Consider the following 18,503-nt stretch of genomic DNA (forward strand, 5'->3'; position numbering starts at 1 on the left):
AAATGTTAATTAATGAAAATAATTGAAAGTTTTAAACCATTTAATGATTGGTTGATGATTTAAATTGTTTGTGATATGTATTATGAATTTTAAACATGTGTTTAACTTGACAAATTAAATTTTGAAATGAGGTATATATTCTCTTGATCTCAATTTTGCTCAGCAGAATCTTCCTGGCCTAAGCAATACTGAGCTCACTACAAAAAAAATCATGAAATAGAAACCAATTTTTAGAGACCAAAATAATTAGTTGCAATAGTAACTAAATTAGATACCATTTTAGAAACTAAAAAAAAAAATTGGTTTCTAAATTAGTTTCTATTATTTTCTATTATTGTTAAATAATTTCTAAATTGGTATCTAATTAATTTAGAAATTATTTAACAATAATAGAAAATAATAGAAACTAATTTAGAAACCAATTTTTTTTTTAGTTTCTAAAATGGTCTCTATTTTAGTTTCTATTGTAACTAATTATTTTGGTCTCTAAAAATTGGTTTCTATTTCATGATTTTCTTGTAGTGATTTAACACTATAAGAAAATCATTAAATAGAAACTAATTTTAGATACCAAAATAATTAGTTACTATATTAACTAAATTAGAGACCATTTTATAAACTAAAAAATTATTGATAGCTAATTTAGATATCAATTTAGAAACCATTTTATAATATTTTATTAATAATAGAAATTACATTAGATATCAATAATTTTCTAGTTTCTAAATTAGTACCTAATTTAGTCAATATAGTGACTAATTATTTTTTACCTCTGAATTTGGTTATATTTAATAATTTTCTTGTACTGTAGGGTGCAATCGATCCCAAATCCCTGTGCTAGGCAAAATTTTCATATTTGCTTATCTACTTTTTTCTTTTCTATAGATTATGAAATTGAATTAAATCCTTTAAAATTTTATCATTTTGTAAATTGTAAGTGATTACAACTTTCAAAGGCTATATTTGATTAAACTTATGCAATATAAGTGTTTAAAACAATTTATTCAATTGAATTATAAATTTTTTATTGTTAGGTGATTATTGTTGATATTTTCGAACTATTTTAAAGTATAAAGTTATATGTGATTGAAATGTATGTTGATGAATGAGTTTAAATATGAATCATGTGGAATGTGATCGAGACATAGTTAGTATTTTCAAGAAAAAAAATACCGTGTGGAGATTGCTAGGATGTGCATTGATTAAGAATTTGTTTAGAAGGAGATATATTAACTCTACAAGTATATTAATCATATAGATAAAGATATTTAGGTGGTGAGATTCGGAAGAGGTTCATATGACTTTGTATGCAGTTTGATAAATAATATGGTTTGGTAGGTCATATGAAATAACTTGTAACTCCTTTTGAGGTTGACTCAGTTTAGCCTGATGTTGCTCCTTTAAAAACTCCAAGCCTTTATCAAACTTGTTCTCTATCCTAGCTATTGCATTCTATAGATTTTCTTCATATTTTTTGAAGAACCTTGGTCATCTCGGAGATCATTGATGATGAGACAACAATTTTTCTTCTAGTAAATACATATGAAGAGTTTTACCCAGACCCTATGAAGAGTTTTACATGAAAAGAGCATTTATCTTCCGAGGTGGAGGAATGTAGTTTGTTTTGCAAATCGAGTTATGACTCCAAGGTATGATCGTCAAGGTTATTGAAGATGATGAAGGAAGATCCATATGTAGAAGATTCTCTAACTCTCAAGTCAAAAAGGGTAAAGGAAATTATAATTATATTAGTCCGTATGAGAATGAAGTGAGTACTCCATGTTATATGCTATAAAGTGAAAAATATCAAAATCATATTGAATGAAAAAATAGAAATACTAGGAATAGAAATAAGAATTCACTATAAGACCTATTTTTTAGAAGATAAGATGTAATGTCGCTACTCGAACTCGAACTGAAAAGCTCTAGCATGCTTCCTAAGAACAACATGTATATCAATTTCACCATAGCGAGATGTATAATAACTAAATTGGAGTTTGAGATTCAAATAATCCATTCAAATACATTATTTGTTTAAACATTAAATAAAATATTTTTAAAGAATTATATTAGATTCTATTATATAATGTAAATTTAGAATCTATTTTATATATATATATATATAATGTAAATATCCTAAATTCATAAATGAATATTCCATTAATATCAATTTTATATGAATATTTTTGATTTCATAAAGATTTGTTGAATCATGTTAATTGAAATTATTCCGCGTTACATAGTGAATTCCTATTAACTAAATGAGGTCAAAATGTTTGAAAAAAAGATGAAAAAATACATGATGACATTACTGGGCGCATCCATCTTATTTGTGTTAAGTTAGGTACTATTATGAGAGATTTATTGCATTTAATAATTTTCAATGCACGAAATCATTATAAAAAAATTGGAGTCAAACGCAATTTATCGAAGTAATTAAAGTAAACACTGCCACGATACTTGTTCAAAGTAATCAAAGTCCAATCATATAAATAATGAAGACTTTGCGTTTTTATGTATGACTAGAGGAATATTAGTTTTTAGCATTCCCTCACTCAAGTCTGAATTTCACTTTACTGGCACAAAAAGATTATATATTTGATCTGTGTTTTTCTAAAACGATGATGAAAGGTTTGACAAATATACTTGGTTTGACCACTTGCGCTGAGACCTAGATGAGGAGTTAAAGATTTAGTTAAGTATTTGAAATACACTAATACCAATAATACGAGGTATGAGTTTCATTCAGCGGTTTGGATTAATTATTTGTTTTAATGTTTTGGATGCTCCAACCTAAAGCCAGCTAATGGAATGAAGATAGCAGTTCCCACAATTCTTCTCTATGGTTACAGTTAATACAATACAATCTCTGAGTAGGACCTGTATCTACCTCTAGTATCATCATTGGACCTTGTTGGAATCAGGTCAAGCACCTTTCATTCCCAAAACCTACACAACCCTCAATCCAAAGACTCTGCATGAACTTGGTCATCACCGTAGACCACAAATTAAGAAAGTGGAACGCGCATTTCAAATTCCATGGTCTTCAATGGAACAGTCGCCGATATTATTCAATCACTCAAAATTCGTAATTGTATAAAAAAATGATATTTGTTTACAGGGTAGAAAAATCAAGCACATATAAAGATGTTGACCCAACGTGAAAGTAGAAAAAAAAAAACGTTGACCGTAGAAAGGAATTTAAAGAATTAAGTGAAACATGTATTTGTATTCTTATGAACGGACTAAACAAGAATGCGAATTGCAGTTTCTTTGGCCTTACCGTCCTACTATTAATTGTGTGTGTAGATACAATGTAATTGCTAGCTGAAAAAAATATAATAAAAAAATCAGTGGGAAATGGGGAAAGAAATTTACACTAAAAAACGGACCCATTTTATCCGACCCGACCATCGATACGTGGAGGCTCTTTGTCCATGGGCCCCGAATAGGACTCCTCCTTCCTCCTACTTCCCAAGCGCAAAAGCCCATACAGTTTGCGGAACTCCTTCACGGTGTGAAGGTTCTCCTTACATATAACCGCACCCGGTTCGTTATCATCTCCGTTCCGACCCGACCCGCTGTGACTCAACCTCTGTCCCTCTCTGGGGGCGTTGGAGTGGGCCTGCAGGGCCGAAATAACGGTTTTCAAGGCCCGGGAGGGGGAATTCCGGTTGGATATCATAATCTCGCCAACCTCGGCCGGGCTGAGCCGGGCCCCGGTCTGGAAAACCTCTTCTACCTGAGGAAAAAGCTTGTGCTCCTTCAACCCTAAGTAACTACTGGCGAGAATCTTAAAGGTGGAAAAATCACATAAGGGGAAGTGTATGTGAACGTCAACCCTCCCTGGCCTCAGAACCGCTTGATCAACATCCTCTTTAGTTTCGTTCATCGTGAACACCATCACGCGCTCTTCTCCGCAGCACGATACGATTCCGTCCATGAAGTTCAACACGCTCGATAAACTCGCTGTGCTTGTGTTTGACTGTTGTGCGAGCAAGCGATCGAGGTCCTCGATCACGATCAGAGACTTCGCCGTCGTTTGCATCAGCATCAACTTCCAATCGCCGCCGTCGCTGAACTTCGACACGTCCACATCGTAGACGTCGTAGCAGAGGAACTTCGCCATGGCGGCAACGAAGCTGGATTTTCCGGTGCCAGGCGAGCCGTAGAGGAGGTAGCTCCGCTTCCAAACACGGCCTAGCCGGTGGTAGTACTGCTTCGACTTCAGAAACTGGTCTAGATCAGACTTCACCTTGTTCTTCAGCTCCGCTTCCATCGCCACCGTGTCGAAGCTAGCCGGATGCGTGAACGGCGCCGAGCGCCACTCGCGGGCGCCGGAGTTCACGTATAGCTTTATGTCCTTTTTACGGTGCTGCTCGATCTCGTCCGCCACGGAGAGAATGTGCTGGAAGTACTGCCGGAAGACCCGGCGCTTGTCTTTCTTCTTGATTCGGAGAACGAACGCGTCGCCGCCGGAGACTGCGGCGTCCTTTGTCCAGGAGAGCTTTGCGCCGAGGAAGGTATCGTGGACGGTGTGGTTAGGGTCGAGGTGGAGGAAGATGTCGGAGGGATTGGTACCGGAGAAGAGGTTGGTGTAATCGGAGTCTTGAACGGAGGGGAGAGAATCGAGGTAGGTGAGGATTTGGCGGTAGAGTTGATTCTCCTGGGCATGAAGGTTGTAGCGAGGAATTTTGAAGGATTGGTGAATGTGAAGGCGATTTTCGAAGGAGAGGAACCATTGGTTGAGGATGTGAAGTGCAGAGGTTTTGCGGAAGAAGAAAACGATGAGAAAAGAGGAAAAGAGAAAGAAGAAAATGGAAAGCATGTTAATTTGGCAGATCATGCATGCGTCTTGGACTTTGAGAGAAAAAGGAATGAATGGATGCGAATGTGGTGAAGGCTACAGCGATGGAACTTTGTATGAGAAGGAACTTTGAAAAGGTCAGTTGCCGGCAATTTTATTATTTTCAATTCATATAAGTAATAGCATGTGTTCTTCTTTGGTGTGTTTGATTTTCAAGGTTTTTGACTCTTGCTGCCAAACACTGCGCACACACTTCTCAATTATCCTCTCATAAACATTTTTATAACTTAATTATTTTTTACTATAACTATCTTAATGGTTTTTAAATTTTCTTGGCATATGGTAATGCATATTGGCCAATGATGCGGATTTCTTCTAATGATAGGTTGCTCACATGATTCATAAAGTGGCATTTTACAGAAAATGACACACTTGCTGCTACTATTTATCTAAATATATGTCGTTGTAGCAACTATTTGTTTGGTGGATTATGTCAACCATTTGTTTGGAAGAAGAAAAACTAGTCTCCAAATTAATCTTAACATCTGTTACTTAACGTAAAAGTCATTTAATTTCAAAAGGGTGTAATTTTGGGTTAGAAGTCAAGTGCTTTAATTTTCTTAAGAATCAAACTTTGAATTCAGTTTTAAATTTATTATTAACAGGTTTCTATTTCAACACATGAAAAATATTTTATGGTTCATGTACAATCTCTAATTTGGTTCGTCATATACTTGCTGTGGTCCATGCTGAAGTTCACCAATATTTTTTTTTTGACTATTATTATAAACCCTCATATAATTATTATCTTAGTATATGCTGAGAAAAAAAATTATATTAGTGGAATTATATTAATTTAGGTAAATATATTATCAAAATCAATCTTATTAATGTACAATTAATGTGATTTTAATGTACAATATTCTGATTTATTTGAGTGCTCTGATTTTCTTGCACAATATTGATACTTATTAAATGTTCTGATTGTATTACGGATACTACGATTTATATACCTGATATTCAGATTTATTAAAAAAGACTATGATATGCTATATGGAAAAATCAGTATCAAAGATCCAAGTCAATAAAAGCTTATAAATAGATGACCACTCGCAGGAGTAATCTCAACTCGAATTTTGGCAATATATACAGAATTTAATGTTCTTACTGACTTCAACATCAATGTATTTTCTGCAGGTGAAACGCCCTCATTTCTTTGGAGTCAATTCATGAAAACTTGAAAGAAAACTACACGAACCACCTCAGATTTTGACATGACCTCATCTCGATAAAAATAGTTTAATTTTTATATAATATGAATGTGATTTGTTCTTTTAATAAAAATTAATTATGATTTTAAATTAATTATTTCAAAAATCAATAATTTTACAGTTTATTTTTTATACTATCAGTGAAATTTTTATAAAGGTCGTAATTTCTTTTATCTAAATCAACCAACTACATAGTGTTTGTGATTAAATAATGTTAAATTATTATATGAAATAATTATTTGAAATTTTAAACGATCCAACTTTTCTCTCGCTAGTATATAATCATCTCGAGAAATTAGTCACCAGTGCATTATTTCAGCACAATTTCTAATTTACTACAAATTATATATCTTAATTTATTTTCCAACGTATAATTCTATTGGAAACAAGATTGAATACCAAATATCAACATTTTTATTAATACAAATTTTCATCTCAGTTAATTGCATTATAAAATATTAATCCCTTCCACAAATTTAACACTCAATGATTACAGAACAAACGTTTAAAACTATGAACTGGGTAAATATTTTTAAATCTATAAATAATTGTGTATATAGCTTTTATATTTTGATCCAATTATATTCAAGTGATAAAATTATCACCAAAAATATTTGTGCATTGACAACTTACATTTTACACAATCATTGAATTAGAAACCAAATGTATGATGGGTAAATTGACTTTTACAAAATCATTTTGAAAACTTCTATCAATAATATTTACTGACTAGTTGACAGTATAAACATTTCTACACTAACTATACATGCTAATTAAACTCAATAAATGTTTAGTGGTTTAATTTTCATAAATGTATATAATTCATATAAAGTTTGTGAATAACTTGGTTAATTATCCATATTACCGGAAGCTGAAATTTTACTGTTAAGAAGTCACATTTGCAGTAATGTTTTCATAAGTGTGTGCGATTCAACATTTGCGTACACGTCACGAATAATTAATGCAGTGTTTATAAATGACATAGAAACACAAGATTTAACGTAACTTTAGTATGGTATGGAAAATTCAAATTAGAACGTACATTTGTTTATGTTAACTAATTTTACGGCTATGACTATATAAATATAATTGTTCAATTTGGTTTAGTGCTGATCAGTGTCTCAACTGGAACATAATCAATTACAGTTGTTGGCGGTTGAATGTTGAAACAAATGTTTTCCTGCCAACCTTCAAGATCAAAGGAGACAATTAAACGTACCTTTGAATGCAATCTTATTCTTCAACTATTCTCCTCGATTCTACACTTATACGGATGGCATATAACTAATTCATCCTTAACTTATTAATACCCCACTTTCCTTTCTCATTAACCGACACTGTTAATTCAAGCACCATCTTTATTAAATTACTATGATAAATAAATAACCTCATGCATGCATCATTAACTAAATCAAATTACACTGCCTCTAAAGTACTTTTGTTACATTGCAAAAGCATAGACAACTACTCTGCTGAGGAAGTTGCATAGTTGCAACCTATGTGCTGTCAAGTCTCATAATCCTCTCACTTACACTATATTTTTAAATAACCCTTCAGATATATTCTCTCATTCTAGTACTAGTACTGAAACTGCTATACTTTAAACAACTTCAGCTTTAAAATATTTGCAGTTAACCACAACCCTTGGTAATCCTCCAACCACCATCCTCACAGTCACTCCTACTATGTTGCAATACCGATAAGCTCGGTTCTTCACTGAATAAATGTAGAATGCTACAGAAATTCTAATAAAAATAAAAAATACTAAAATATTTAATTACGATGTGGTTATAATGGTTCCACGTCCTTTAAAACGAAAATCAATACGAAAAAAAATGGTAAATACATAAGTTCGATGCAACCTAGGCGAATCGGCCAAAAGTTTTGACAAATGACTGTCGAAGCAACGATATGAACCCTTGAAAACCATTTACTTAATTTTTGTGGTAGACGCTTACTATTGTTATATTGTAAGACGAGGATATGGCGTCAACAATAGGGACAGTTCCTTGTTTAGACCAGTAACGACTCAATGCGTCACAAGCTAAATTAATTGAAAAATTAAAAGCTATAAAATGAATGTGGCCATTAAAAATCGAAAATTCCCATAAATTAAACTGTCATACAGTGAAGAAATAGAGAGCTGTCATGCCACTTTAAGTCTGTGTCCTATAATCCGCAAGGGTGTTTTTCTACACAAGAGTCCCAGGTCTTTGACAAGGACGGGGATATTTCGAACAGAATAGTCACATACAACTCCAAAAGAAAGAGATGTTGTTCCTTCTGGGATTGTGATCAATCGTGTACTATATTTTATTACTCTGTTACCTTACATTTATTGGATGTTTAACTTTAGTTTTTGCCCTCTAACATAAAAAGTGGTTGGGTAATGATGGAAGCACGAGGCAGGCATCAGCCGGAACAAAGTGAGGAAGATACGCCCCCCACGCAGTGGTCCTGTCCCCACTGTACAAATCATGTTTGAGAGGGAAAAAGTACAAATTTGTGGTCCTAACTACACAATAAATGAATGTGATGGCAAGAACTCGCAACTTTCAAGGGTTTGAATTAATCATCAGCATATGCGGGTGGACCAGAAAGACAACAAAAACACAACGATGATGACTGACCCACTGCTTAAAATTATAACCCTGCTGAACCCACTCCAATGCCAGTTATTTCTCCGAGGTCTCAATAATTGATGGCTGTTGGCAACTTGATACACACTGCACCGTCTTCATCAGTCTTAAGCTTAGTCTGTTCAAATTGTTGGGCATGTCAGTGCTAGATCCAATTGTACTAATCATAGATTAATCACATAACAGAACAGTAGATGTGAACTTTTGCTTATGCTAGTAGTGTAAATAGGACTGGAAATAAGAGTGATTTCCCTATCCACATGCTAAACAGAATAGAAAGCGTAAAATTCAACCTTGAGTCCACCTAACTGCTCGGATCGGATTTGGTATTTTGTATGTTTGGTTTATTATACAATGCCATAGGATGTGGACGGATCTGACATCTGAAATAGACATTAGCTACCGTTTTATGTCATTTTACCGCATCATGTTATATTATACAATACAGCGGAACAACAAAATTGCAAAATTATCTCTGCGTGTACCCAAATAGTAATCAGAGATCAGATTTGGCATAAATGGAATATCAGGAAGTGCCACAAAAAGGATTGACGCATCAAATACAGAAGAAAATGCAATACCAACCATGGCACTTTTATAATCAATGTATAACAAATATATGTTCCTATGATTAGTATAACTAAGGAAGTAATCACTGGTACAATCTGACTAGGCTAAATGACAGTAGAAGAATGCTCTAACGAAAGTGAATATTTTAAGGATCCTGGGATTCTGGTTGGAGGTTAATCATATGAGAAACCACAAGCTTAGAGAATTCATTGATTGCAGCTTGAATCTGAGAATCACCTGACTCACCAGGCACCGACCATCTTGAAGGTGACTGAAGGCTGAATCCAGCGTATTCACTTGCAGCAACCTTTGTCTTCTGTGAAGTGGCAAGGGCCTTCTCCAAATCTAACTGGGACAAAGGTCTAGGTGCCTGAAATGAGAAAGATAAACAATACAGTTAAGAAGCACTTACTGTATGACAAAGCCACCAAGAGAACTAATCAGTTTCTTTAGAGAAAATATGAAATAACGTCCAACAAAGCCACAAATTGATCTTGCACATTAAGCAATTGCTTTCATTGACCAGAGACGTCACTTTCAGGCATGCAAATATAACCTTGCGTGAATACAATAGATTTAAATAAAAGGCTTGATATATTATTTTCTCTTATTATTATGATATTTTTTTCAATTTCATTTACTATTTTGAACATTTTCAATTTGGTTTCATAATATTAAGAAACAAGTCAATGTAGTCTCTTTTGACAAATTGATAGTAACGACATTACCACAATGACAACAAGGCACTACCACCTAGTCTCTTTTGACCATTACTATACCCACCCTCCTCCAAGTCTTTTAATTTCTTCTATTCTGTCATTGTCAACCAACACCTTTCTAAGTTTCCCCTTTCCCATGGTGTGGTCACCACAACTATGGTTCCAAGTTCAAAAACATCATTTTGCAGGCAGAATCGTCGTCGTGGTTGTCATTGGAAATGATGTGGGCAACAATTTGGGTGTTGAAGACATGGAAAGGGCTCTGAATGAAGGAAGAGGGAGTGTTAAGATTTTAATGCTACAACACGAAAACCATAACACAAAGTTTAGGAAAATGAAGTTGAAGAAGAGTGGCGGTGGTGACTCTTGAATGTGTAACTGCAGAAGATGCAGAAGAAGGGTCTGGGAGAGAGTAGGGTGCGCCAGATCATCACCAACATAGCACCATGTTGTATTGTGGTAACATCGTTACCATCAATTTAATAGAAGAGACTATATTAACTCTTTTTTGAAAAAAAAGAGTGAAATAAAATATTAACATTCAAAATAGTGGGACAAAACATCATAAGCTTGAATAAAATCGGTATACTCGAAGTTGATAGGTGAAAAATGAAAAAATTGAGACAGAGAAGAAAGTGAAAGAGATGAATTAAATATACTAACAGGAGTTCGTTTTCCTTTTTTCTCTTCATCCAGTAGTTCTCTAATAGGAAAATAGGCAGCTTTCTTGCAAAGATCAAATAGATCCGAACCAGTGTAACCCTCACACAAGCCAGCTATATGACCAAAGTCTATGTTGTCTTCAACCCTCTCACCCTTTAAGATAACCTTCAATATTTCAGTCCTCTCCCTTTGGTCAGGAATTCCGATTTCAAAGGCTTGAGGAAGACGCCGTAGTATTGCTTCATCAAGTTCTGAAGGACGGTTTGTTGCTGCAAGGACCATAACTCGAGCATTCTCTACACAAAAAAATCAAGTTGATCAACAAAACTACTCAAATAAAGATAAATTGAGAACACTATTTTTTACAAACTAAATCTAAGAAAATTGTGAATATTTATGCAACAAAAATAAATAACATGATAATCGTTTAAACTTACGATCCGTAGTAAACCCATCCCATAGAGCCATGAACTCAGTTTTCATGTTTAACAAAGCCTCATGATCTGTTGTACGGCGCTGACCCAAAAAACTGTCTACTTCATCAATGAAAATGATGGCAGGCTGAAGCTTATAAGCCAGGCTAAATACCGCAGCCACTGCAGAGCAGCACAATATTAACAGTAGAGAAAAAAAAAGAGACAAGCTTTAAATAAAGAAAAAGAAGAAATAAAGCATAATTAAGCACATTCAAATTAAATGCAAATTTATATCATATAATCATTTCACCCATTCCAAAACTTGAAGTGATTGTAAGATTTAACCTTTATATTTAAAAAATCAGTTACTTTATTAACTTCTTTCAGAAGAAAGTTACATTCCTAATCAGTCACATAAACCAGAAAACCAAAACGATAACATAGGGTCCTATTCTAAATCATGTATACTGAAAAATCAGTTAAATCTAAATCTTAATGGTTTTCCGAATGACCTGTAGATTTTCATATGCTTTCTTCTAGCTCTAACTATTAGCTCAATTGTTTTTTGTTGGCACTGTAGATCCCGACATTTATTCTAATACCCCAGCACAAGTCCTAAACTATGTGATAAAATTTTACCTTAAGGTATTGTGGCACATATGGTTTAGTGAATTAATTTAGCCATACAAGAAAGGACAAGATACAAAAGGATTGTATACGAGGAGATATTAGTGTGGTATTGATTGAGGAAGATAACAGAAAAGATGCTAGTCTTCTGTAAATTGAATCTCTTGACTTAATCTGAACCCAAATACCCTTCTTCATAGCACCTATTTTTGCAGCTTTTCCATCTTGCTCTAATAGATAGGGGTAAAAGTAGCTCTCCACTCAATATCATTCAGCATAACATTTATTTAGTCTGAATCCAGCTCCAGCTTCATTTTGGACCTCATCATTTCATGAGACAACTTTATAAGCCATCCAATGCCTCTCTCTCTTAAATCCTTCTATAACAAGTATATTATTCAGCCCATGTGCTTGTGTTAAATTAGCTAGTCCCAACCCAAGCCCATAAACTATCACAGTTATGTTAGGAGTCAATAGCCAATGTAAAACTTCGTTGACTTTTCATGGCATGGATGAACAATGTAATTATTTCATTCACAAGATACAACATTAAAACAAATTTTGATAGTTACAAGAAAAGATACAACACATAATGGTCAAAGAATTAAAATTAGAATTTACAAGTCTCGAGAAATAGTATCAGATTCAAATAATAGCATTCAATTAGAAAGGAAAACAACTAATGTTGGTTACGAACATTATAAAAATGTATATGATTTTAGGGATAATATGCAAACATTAACAATGCACATGCATTCGAATTCAAACAAAACAGATTGCATAAAAAATATCACCTTACAAGATATTCATAAAGCTTCATGCATAAAATCAATAAGTCAATAAGACTCACTATGTTGAATTTGACAATAAAAATCTATCACATTAAAGATTTTTCCATACATTGCACGAGTACATGTGAAATTTTGAACTGTAAATAAAATAAGAATTAAAATGTCAGAAAAACATGTTTGTTCCAATAGCTCAAAAGTCTCACATCAATTAAGAATCAAGACAACAAGTAGTTTATAAACACCCTCCTCTTTTAACCCACTGAAGTGCCTTTTTTGAAGGGCAAAACTATGATAAAAGCATTGAGTCCAAAGCAAAAAATACCTCGAATGAGGTGATTGACTCTAACAATGCCATCTTAAAGGACTTGAGATGAAAACATTGACATAGTTTGTAGGGACAAAAAGGACAGTTTTAAACTACTCTTACCCATTAGACCTCAATTGGGGGTCTTTTTCCTATACACTCAAAAGTCCAACATTGCTTAGGAATTGAGGTTAAGGGTAGTTTATAAACAACTCCCTCCTCATTTAGCCCACTGAAGTGTCTTCTAAGAAAAAAACTATGACGGAACTGTTTAGAACCAAAGTAGACAATACATTTGATATGGCACTTAAAACTTAACGATATTATCTTAAGCAAACTTAAGATACAACTCCCTCCTCTTTTAGCATACTGAGATGTCTTTTAAGAACAAAATCGTGACGAAACCATCTAGCACCAAAATATAAAATACATTTGATATGGTGATTAAACCTAATGATATTATCTGAAGCAGACTTGAGGTCAGGGCATTGCCTTATACATAGCTTGACTCAAAGACATTTGATTTTCGATAAGAGCACATGTACTAAAAGAAAATAAGTATAGCATGAAATGTCTTCATTGTTGAGGAATCTAATTTATTATATGGAATAAACTAAGAGACGAGACTTTCAAAATTGAGAGGGAAATTGTAGAAAGGGTATTTTGATTCAATTGACACAAGTAGCCTCTATGCTTATTTTTTTCTTCCGTGTGAAACATTCTCCAATTTTGTTTAAGAAATAAAAGATGAAAAGTTTGGTTCAAGAAAATTTTCTTTTTATTTTTAATTAGAAAAATGTCACTTATTTACTTTTTCAAAATATGTCTATAAGAAACCATGAAAAAATAACGAGCTATTTTCAGTATTTTCTATACAAATCTTTGGAAACAAACAAACAATATGAAAATAAGGTGACATTTTGGTAATTCAAAGTGAAAATAAGAAATGAGAACAACAAAAATTTCCTCTGGGTGAACAAACCCCCTAAAACATGAGATACTTGGTACGTGATAAATTGCATATAGCTTAATGAGAAAAAGAACAAGATCCTACAAGTCCTCACATTTACAAGTGAGTACTCAAACTTAATTTATAAGGACTGATAATTTTATTCAATACAAGGTTTGCTGTATAAAAGAGAGTAATTTCTAGATACTTATACATTGAAACAAAAGATTGAGTACTTCACAAATATGATGAGAGAGGAGGTTCACAAGAATCACAGTTTAATAGATCGGTGGGGTTCCATGTAGGTTATGTTTGTAATATTTTGTTTGGGTTTGGGTCAGGTAGTATCACCCAACCCTTTAAAAAAACACTAGTGGACTAACTACTGGACTAGGTAAGGTGTATAACCTGGAAATAGAAAACAAAAAGAGAAGAGAAATTAGGGTTTTTACACTCCTTGGGGGTCACGCTAACTCGAGGCTACTTCTTCCTATTGACGTCATGTGTCCCATGGATCTTGATTTCCTCCATGGCTGCCTCAAACCACCATTTTGTGAGACCTATTAAGGCTATTATGAGCACCATGCAAAACCAGATTTGCCACTGCCATTTGGTGGCAAGCAAAAAATCCACCACGGCCACCTTTCAACAACACTATGTCAAGCTTTTACGTAGATGCTAAGAAATTATTGACAAATCATTGGATCTTTGGGCATACATATGGACCTTAAGAAAAAGTAAGAATATAAGAGTAAGTTATTTTAATTTATTGAACCAACATAATATAATCCATATATGTTCAAAAAAATTCAAAACTAAAGATACTAAAGTCTAAGGTAGAGAGAAGAGTAAACCTTTGCAATATATTGTAAAATTAGCCATAGAGATATATTGCACTTACCAAGCTTTTGGGCATCCCCAAACCACTTGCTCATAAGGTTTGATATCCTCACGTTAATAAAAACTGCTCCCGACTCCTTAGCAATAGCTTTGGCAAGCATGGTTTTTCCAGTGCCAGGTGGTCCATACAACAGAACCCCCTTTTGTGGTCCAAGAAGCTTACCATGTGAAAACAAATCCGGTCTTTTTAGAGGCAGAATAACAAGCTCAAATAAAGCTTGCTTGATTGTTTCCAGTCCCCCAATAGAGTTGAACTCCACATCAATGTGGTCAGGATTTATAACATCGCAGGCTATAACATCCTGTAAAGAATAAAGGGCTGAAATTAAAAATTTAAATAAAAGATAATAGTTAATTGCGGTCAAAAGGTTTTCACTGCCAACATGAAGTAAAACCATATATCCATAGAGGACATGTAATGGATGTAGTCCTTCATTTTTACGATTATTTGGATAAATTTCAGTGTTTAAACTAATTTCTTAATCAAACAAATAAATTGGTCAAAATTAGGAAATCATAATAGAATAATCCTTAAGTCATTGAAAAATCTCTTTCAGGAATACAATTTCCTAGAGCGAGAAATCCATTATAGAAGTAAAATGATAATATCAGGACATTAGTTCATGATGTACATCATCAACAACCAAGTTTCATCCCTCTACCAATACAATAGCAGTAGCAGAGCTAATATTTAAGCTCAAAATTGGAGCATGGCTATTCAATATAACATTACTCCACTCATCAAAAATCGTCTGAAGCCCAACCTAAAAAAGTCAAGATGCAACGTAAAGGCCAAAGGGTAACATGCAGGCAAATGCAGAAACACTCACAGTTATGCATAAGACAACCTAGGTAATACGATCCAATACAAACACATCATCCATTCTCCTCTTCCCCAACCCAACCGTACACTAGTCATTCACTGAGAAAAGACAGACATAATTAGAAATTCATTTGCAGGAACCAATCACAACAAAACGACAGTTAAAAGAATGAGAAGAACAAGATCAAGATATAAACTATTCACACTGGGGAAAAGCCAAAAAAAACTACCCTCCTACATTGAGCATAAATGATGCATACCGTGACCTTCAGCACATCAGTTTTACAAATTACAAACTTCCTGACGGGAATGGAACAAGTATATACTCATCCAATACCAAAACAAGTGCCCAACACCGACGTTAGAATTCTTGAAAATATTATGAACCATTTCTATCATTAACATTGTGATAATCCATTGTCAAGTCTTTGAACATCTTCCTAGCCATATAATTTCACATTACCATCCTATGACCCCCAAAAAAAAAAAACAACACTAAGGTGTATGCAGTAAAAAAAATTGAGGTATAAAAAGTTGGAACGCAATGAATAGAACAATGAATAAACCTCATAAGGGTTAGTCTGAATGAGGGGGCGACCGAGACGCTTTGCAATCTCTTTCTTGTGTTCAAGAACCTTTTTGGAAGCTTCGCGATTAGGATCGAGGTGTCTGAGCCCCGCGAACAAAACCAAGCAACTTAACGCCGCGCTCGCAGCGTACAACAACAGGTCTTGCAGGAACTTCGTCTCCGATGAACCTCCCATTCTCCTCTCAACAATCAAAAACAAAATTCCAATTTATGATATGATAAGATTAGCTTATCATCAAAATTCCTTCTTCCTTCACTCTGTGTGTAATTGTGGCGAGGAACAATGGACGAGGGTTCTCAAACTCAAACTCAAACAGAAACAAAGTTAGAAAAAAAAGTCAAGAATCCCAACTCTTGGGGGATGATGTTAGTGAATACAAAACAAAAGGAAGGACTCGCTTAGTGGGCTCAGCCCATCTCTCGGCAGAGGCCCAATCTTTTGTTGGGCTCCGCCTTTCTTATTAGTCAATTGCTTCCTGCACCATATCACTGCACCCAATCATAGGGGGAAAAACGAAAATACCCTTAAAAAAATAGGGTACATATAAAATTACATTCCGGACCCCTTTTCTTGAACACAATAATCTTTTTCAGATAATATTTTTCGAAATGTATTATTTTCAATTCCAGATTTTTATATTTGGAACACAAAAATCTCTTCCAGATCTATTTTTCCAGAATGCATTATTTTCAATTCCAGATTTTCATTTCCGAAATAAAGAGTATTTTTGGAATTTTTGAAATTATGTTGGGTGCAGATTTAAAAGTGTTGGGTGCAGGGAGCATTTGCCTTCTTATTAATGTCTGGCTAAGGCAAATTCTCAAGGTTACTCCAGATTTTCTTTATGCATCTTGTATTTTCTTTTAATTCCAAATATTTTTATACTTTTTTTTCTTTTTTTTTCAGGTGATGAAAATTGATAATTGAGATAAGTTTTGTGGTACTTTTTATTAGTGGTGATTGTGAGTTTTGTTCATTTATTTTTTTAGAAGCCACAAAATTCAGAAAAAAAACAAAAAAGTACAAAAACAGAGTACAAAATTAAAAAAAAAAAACTTATCTTCGCATCGGGTAACGTCGAATGCAACAAATATTCTTGTCAGACTTTTTCTTCTTGCTCTCCTACGTTTTTCTTCCTGCACCCCCACAATTTTCTAAATCCCAAAACTGGTTTTGACCTTTTATTTAAATAAGGGCACCGTGATTACCGGAATTCGATATCTAGGAGTGTGTTACGGATTCATCAATCCAGAACTGAATCATTTTATTTTTGAATGAGGGGGTGTTCCAAAGCAAATTTTACATAAATTATTGATTTTCGGATTGTTGAATCCGGAAGCCTAATTCTGTTACGAATTGATGGATTCGGAATGATTTTTTTTTAATTATGGATTTTTGAATCCGGAATGCATATTTCTGTTACGGATTGGTGGATCCGGAATGCTTTTTTTGAATAATGGATTTTTGAATGTGAAATGCATATTTTAAAATACGAATTGGTGGATCCAAAATTTTACTAGAAGTGTCAATCCAAAAATTTTCCAGATTCCATAATCCAGAATGTAAAAAAAATAAATACAGTTCAAGTGCATTTTAGGGATTTTAAAAAATAATATGAACAATTTGGTCTTTTCATAACATTGTGGGGATGCAGAAAGAAAAATGTAGGGGTGCAGGAAGAAACTGTCTTCTTGTCAATTTTTTCTTACACGCTCAAAAGATGGAACTGTTCTCTCAACCACTGTGGCTAGAAAATAATGTATGGGATGTAGGAGAGTAACTAAAGTTATTTTAAAAAGTAAGGTTACGTTTCATTTAAGATTTTTTAATAATGTTAAAACCGATTTTTTGTAATTAATGAGAATGTGCATGGAGGAGATATGGAGGTGGAGGGAGAATTTATCTCCGTCTAAAGGCTTTTGAATTCTCCATCCAATAAATTTGAACATCTACCCTTTTTGGTACAAAAGGCAAATTCTCCATGCACCTCCAACGCTTCTCACTGCACCTCCATATAATTTTTTAATTCCACTTCTACTGCTATCACTGTATGTTAGGGTTTTGTGGTTTTGGTGCACGCAGTGTTGTGTTGTTATTATTTTGAAGGAGACGATTTCTTACATTTCTTAGTTGTGGTGGTTTATGTGTTTGATTGTGGTGGTCGGTGATGTTCGTGGTTACTCACATAACTGGCATAAGTTGTTTTGAACTTTTTTTATTTTATTTTATTTTGTTTTTTTTTACTTAACAGCGTAACATCTTTCTCTAAAAAATTTACAAACGAGATTATACAACCCAATTTGTTTAAAGAAAATGCATACTGAATTATGCAAACTGACATGTTCCTTAACAACGTTACATTTTCAGTTTGTACAATTCGACTTCAACACAACAAATATTTTTTTACAAAAGATAAAAAATGGTTGATTTCAAA

The 18,503-nt window shown here is 33.8% G+C and overlaps 2 protein-coding genes across 4 annotated transcripts; both read right to left on the minus strand.

Annotated features, from left to right (window-relative positions):
* Positions 1–3,200: 3,200 nt before the first annotated feature.
* Positions 3,201–4,954, minus strand: LOC137821823 (AAA-ATPase At2g46620). Its single transcript, XM_068626589.2, has one exon. The coding sequence runs from the start codon at positions 4,844–4,846 to the stop codon at positions 3,398–3,400; it is 1,449 nt and encodes a 482-aa protein (XP_068482690.1). The 5' UTR covers positions 4,847–4,954; the 3' UTR covers positions 3,201–3,397.
* Positions 4,955–8,160: 3,206 nt separating this feature from the next.
* LOC137820547 (uncharacterized) lies at positions 8,161–16,424 on the minus strand. Of its 3 annotated transcripts, XM_068624687.1 has the most exons (7): positions 16,046–16,424; positions 14,658–14,958; positions 11,107–11,265; positions 10,670–10,965; positions 9,525–9,657; positions 9,011–9,100; positions 8,161–8,835 (listed from the first exon to the last, which is right to left on the minus strand). In XM_068624687.1, exons 1-7 carry the CDS (start codon positions 16,241–16,243, stop codon positions 8,831–8,833), a joined length of 1,182 nt encoding a protein of 393 aa, XP_068480788.1. In that variant the 5' UTR covers positions 16,244–16,424; the 3' UTR covers positions 8,161–8,830. The 3 variants fall into 3 exon arrangements, with proteins under 3 accessions (XP_068480788.1, XP_068480790.1, XP_068480789.1); XM_068624689.1 differs by lacking the exon at positions 9,011–9,100; XM_068624688.1 differs by lacking the exons at positions 8,161–8,835; positions 9,011–9,100 and having other exon boundaries at positions 9,279–9,657.
* Between the last annotated feature and the right edge of the window lie 2,079 nt (positions 16,425–18,503).

Source organism: Phaseolus vulgaris, chromosome 9 (assembly GCF_051622355.1).
Source record: "Phaseolus vulgaris cultivar YP4 chromosome 9, ASM5162235v1, whole genome shotgun sequence".
NCBI lineage: Eukaryota > Viridiplantae > Streptophyta > Magnoliopsida > Fabales > Fabaceae > Phaseolus > Phaseolus vulgaris.

What these genes read in the sequence shown, in the direction of transcription:
- LOC137821823 (XM_068626589.2), bottom strand. Translation starts at nt 4,846, where the DNA reads ATGATCTGCCAAATTAACATGCTTTCCATTTTCTTCTTTCTCTTTTCC.
- LOC137820547 (XM_068624687.1), bottom strand. Translation starts at nt 16,243, where the DNA reads ATGGGAGGTTCATCGGAGACGAAGTTCCTGCAAGACCTGTTGTTGTAC. An exon ending in TTCAGACTAACCCTTATGAG is followed by an intron (nt 14,959 to 16,045) that starts GTTTATTCATTG and finishes TATTCTTTACAG; the next exon opens with GATGTTATAGCCTGCGATGT. An exon ending in GTCGGTGCCTGGTGAGTCAG is followed by an intron (nt 9,101 to 9,524) that starts GTGATTCTCAGA and finishes TGTCTATTTCAG; the next exon opens with ATGTCAGATCCGTCCACATC.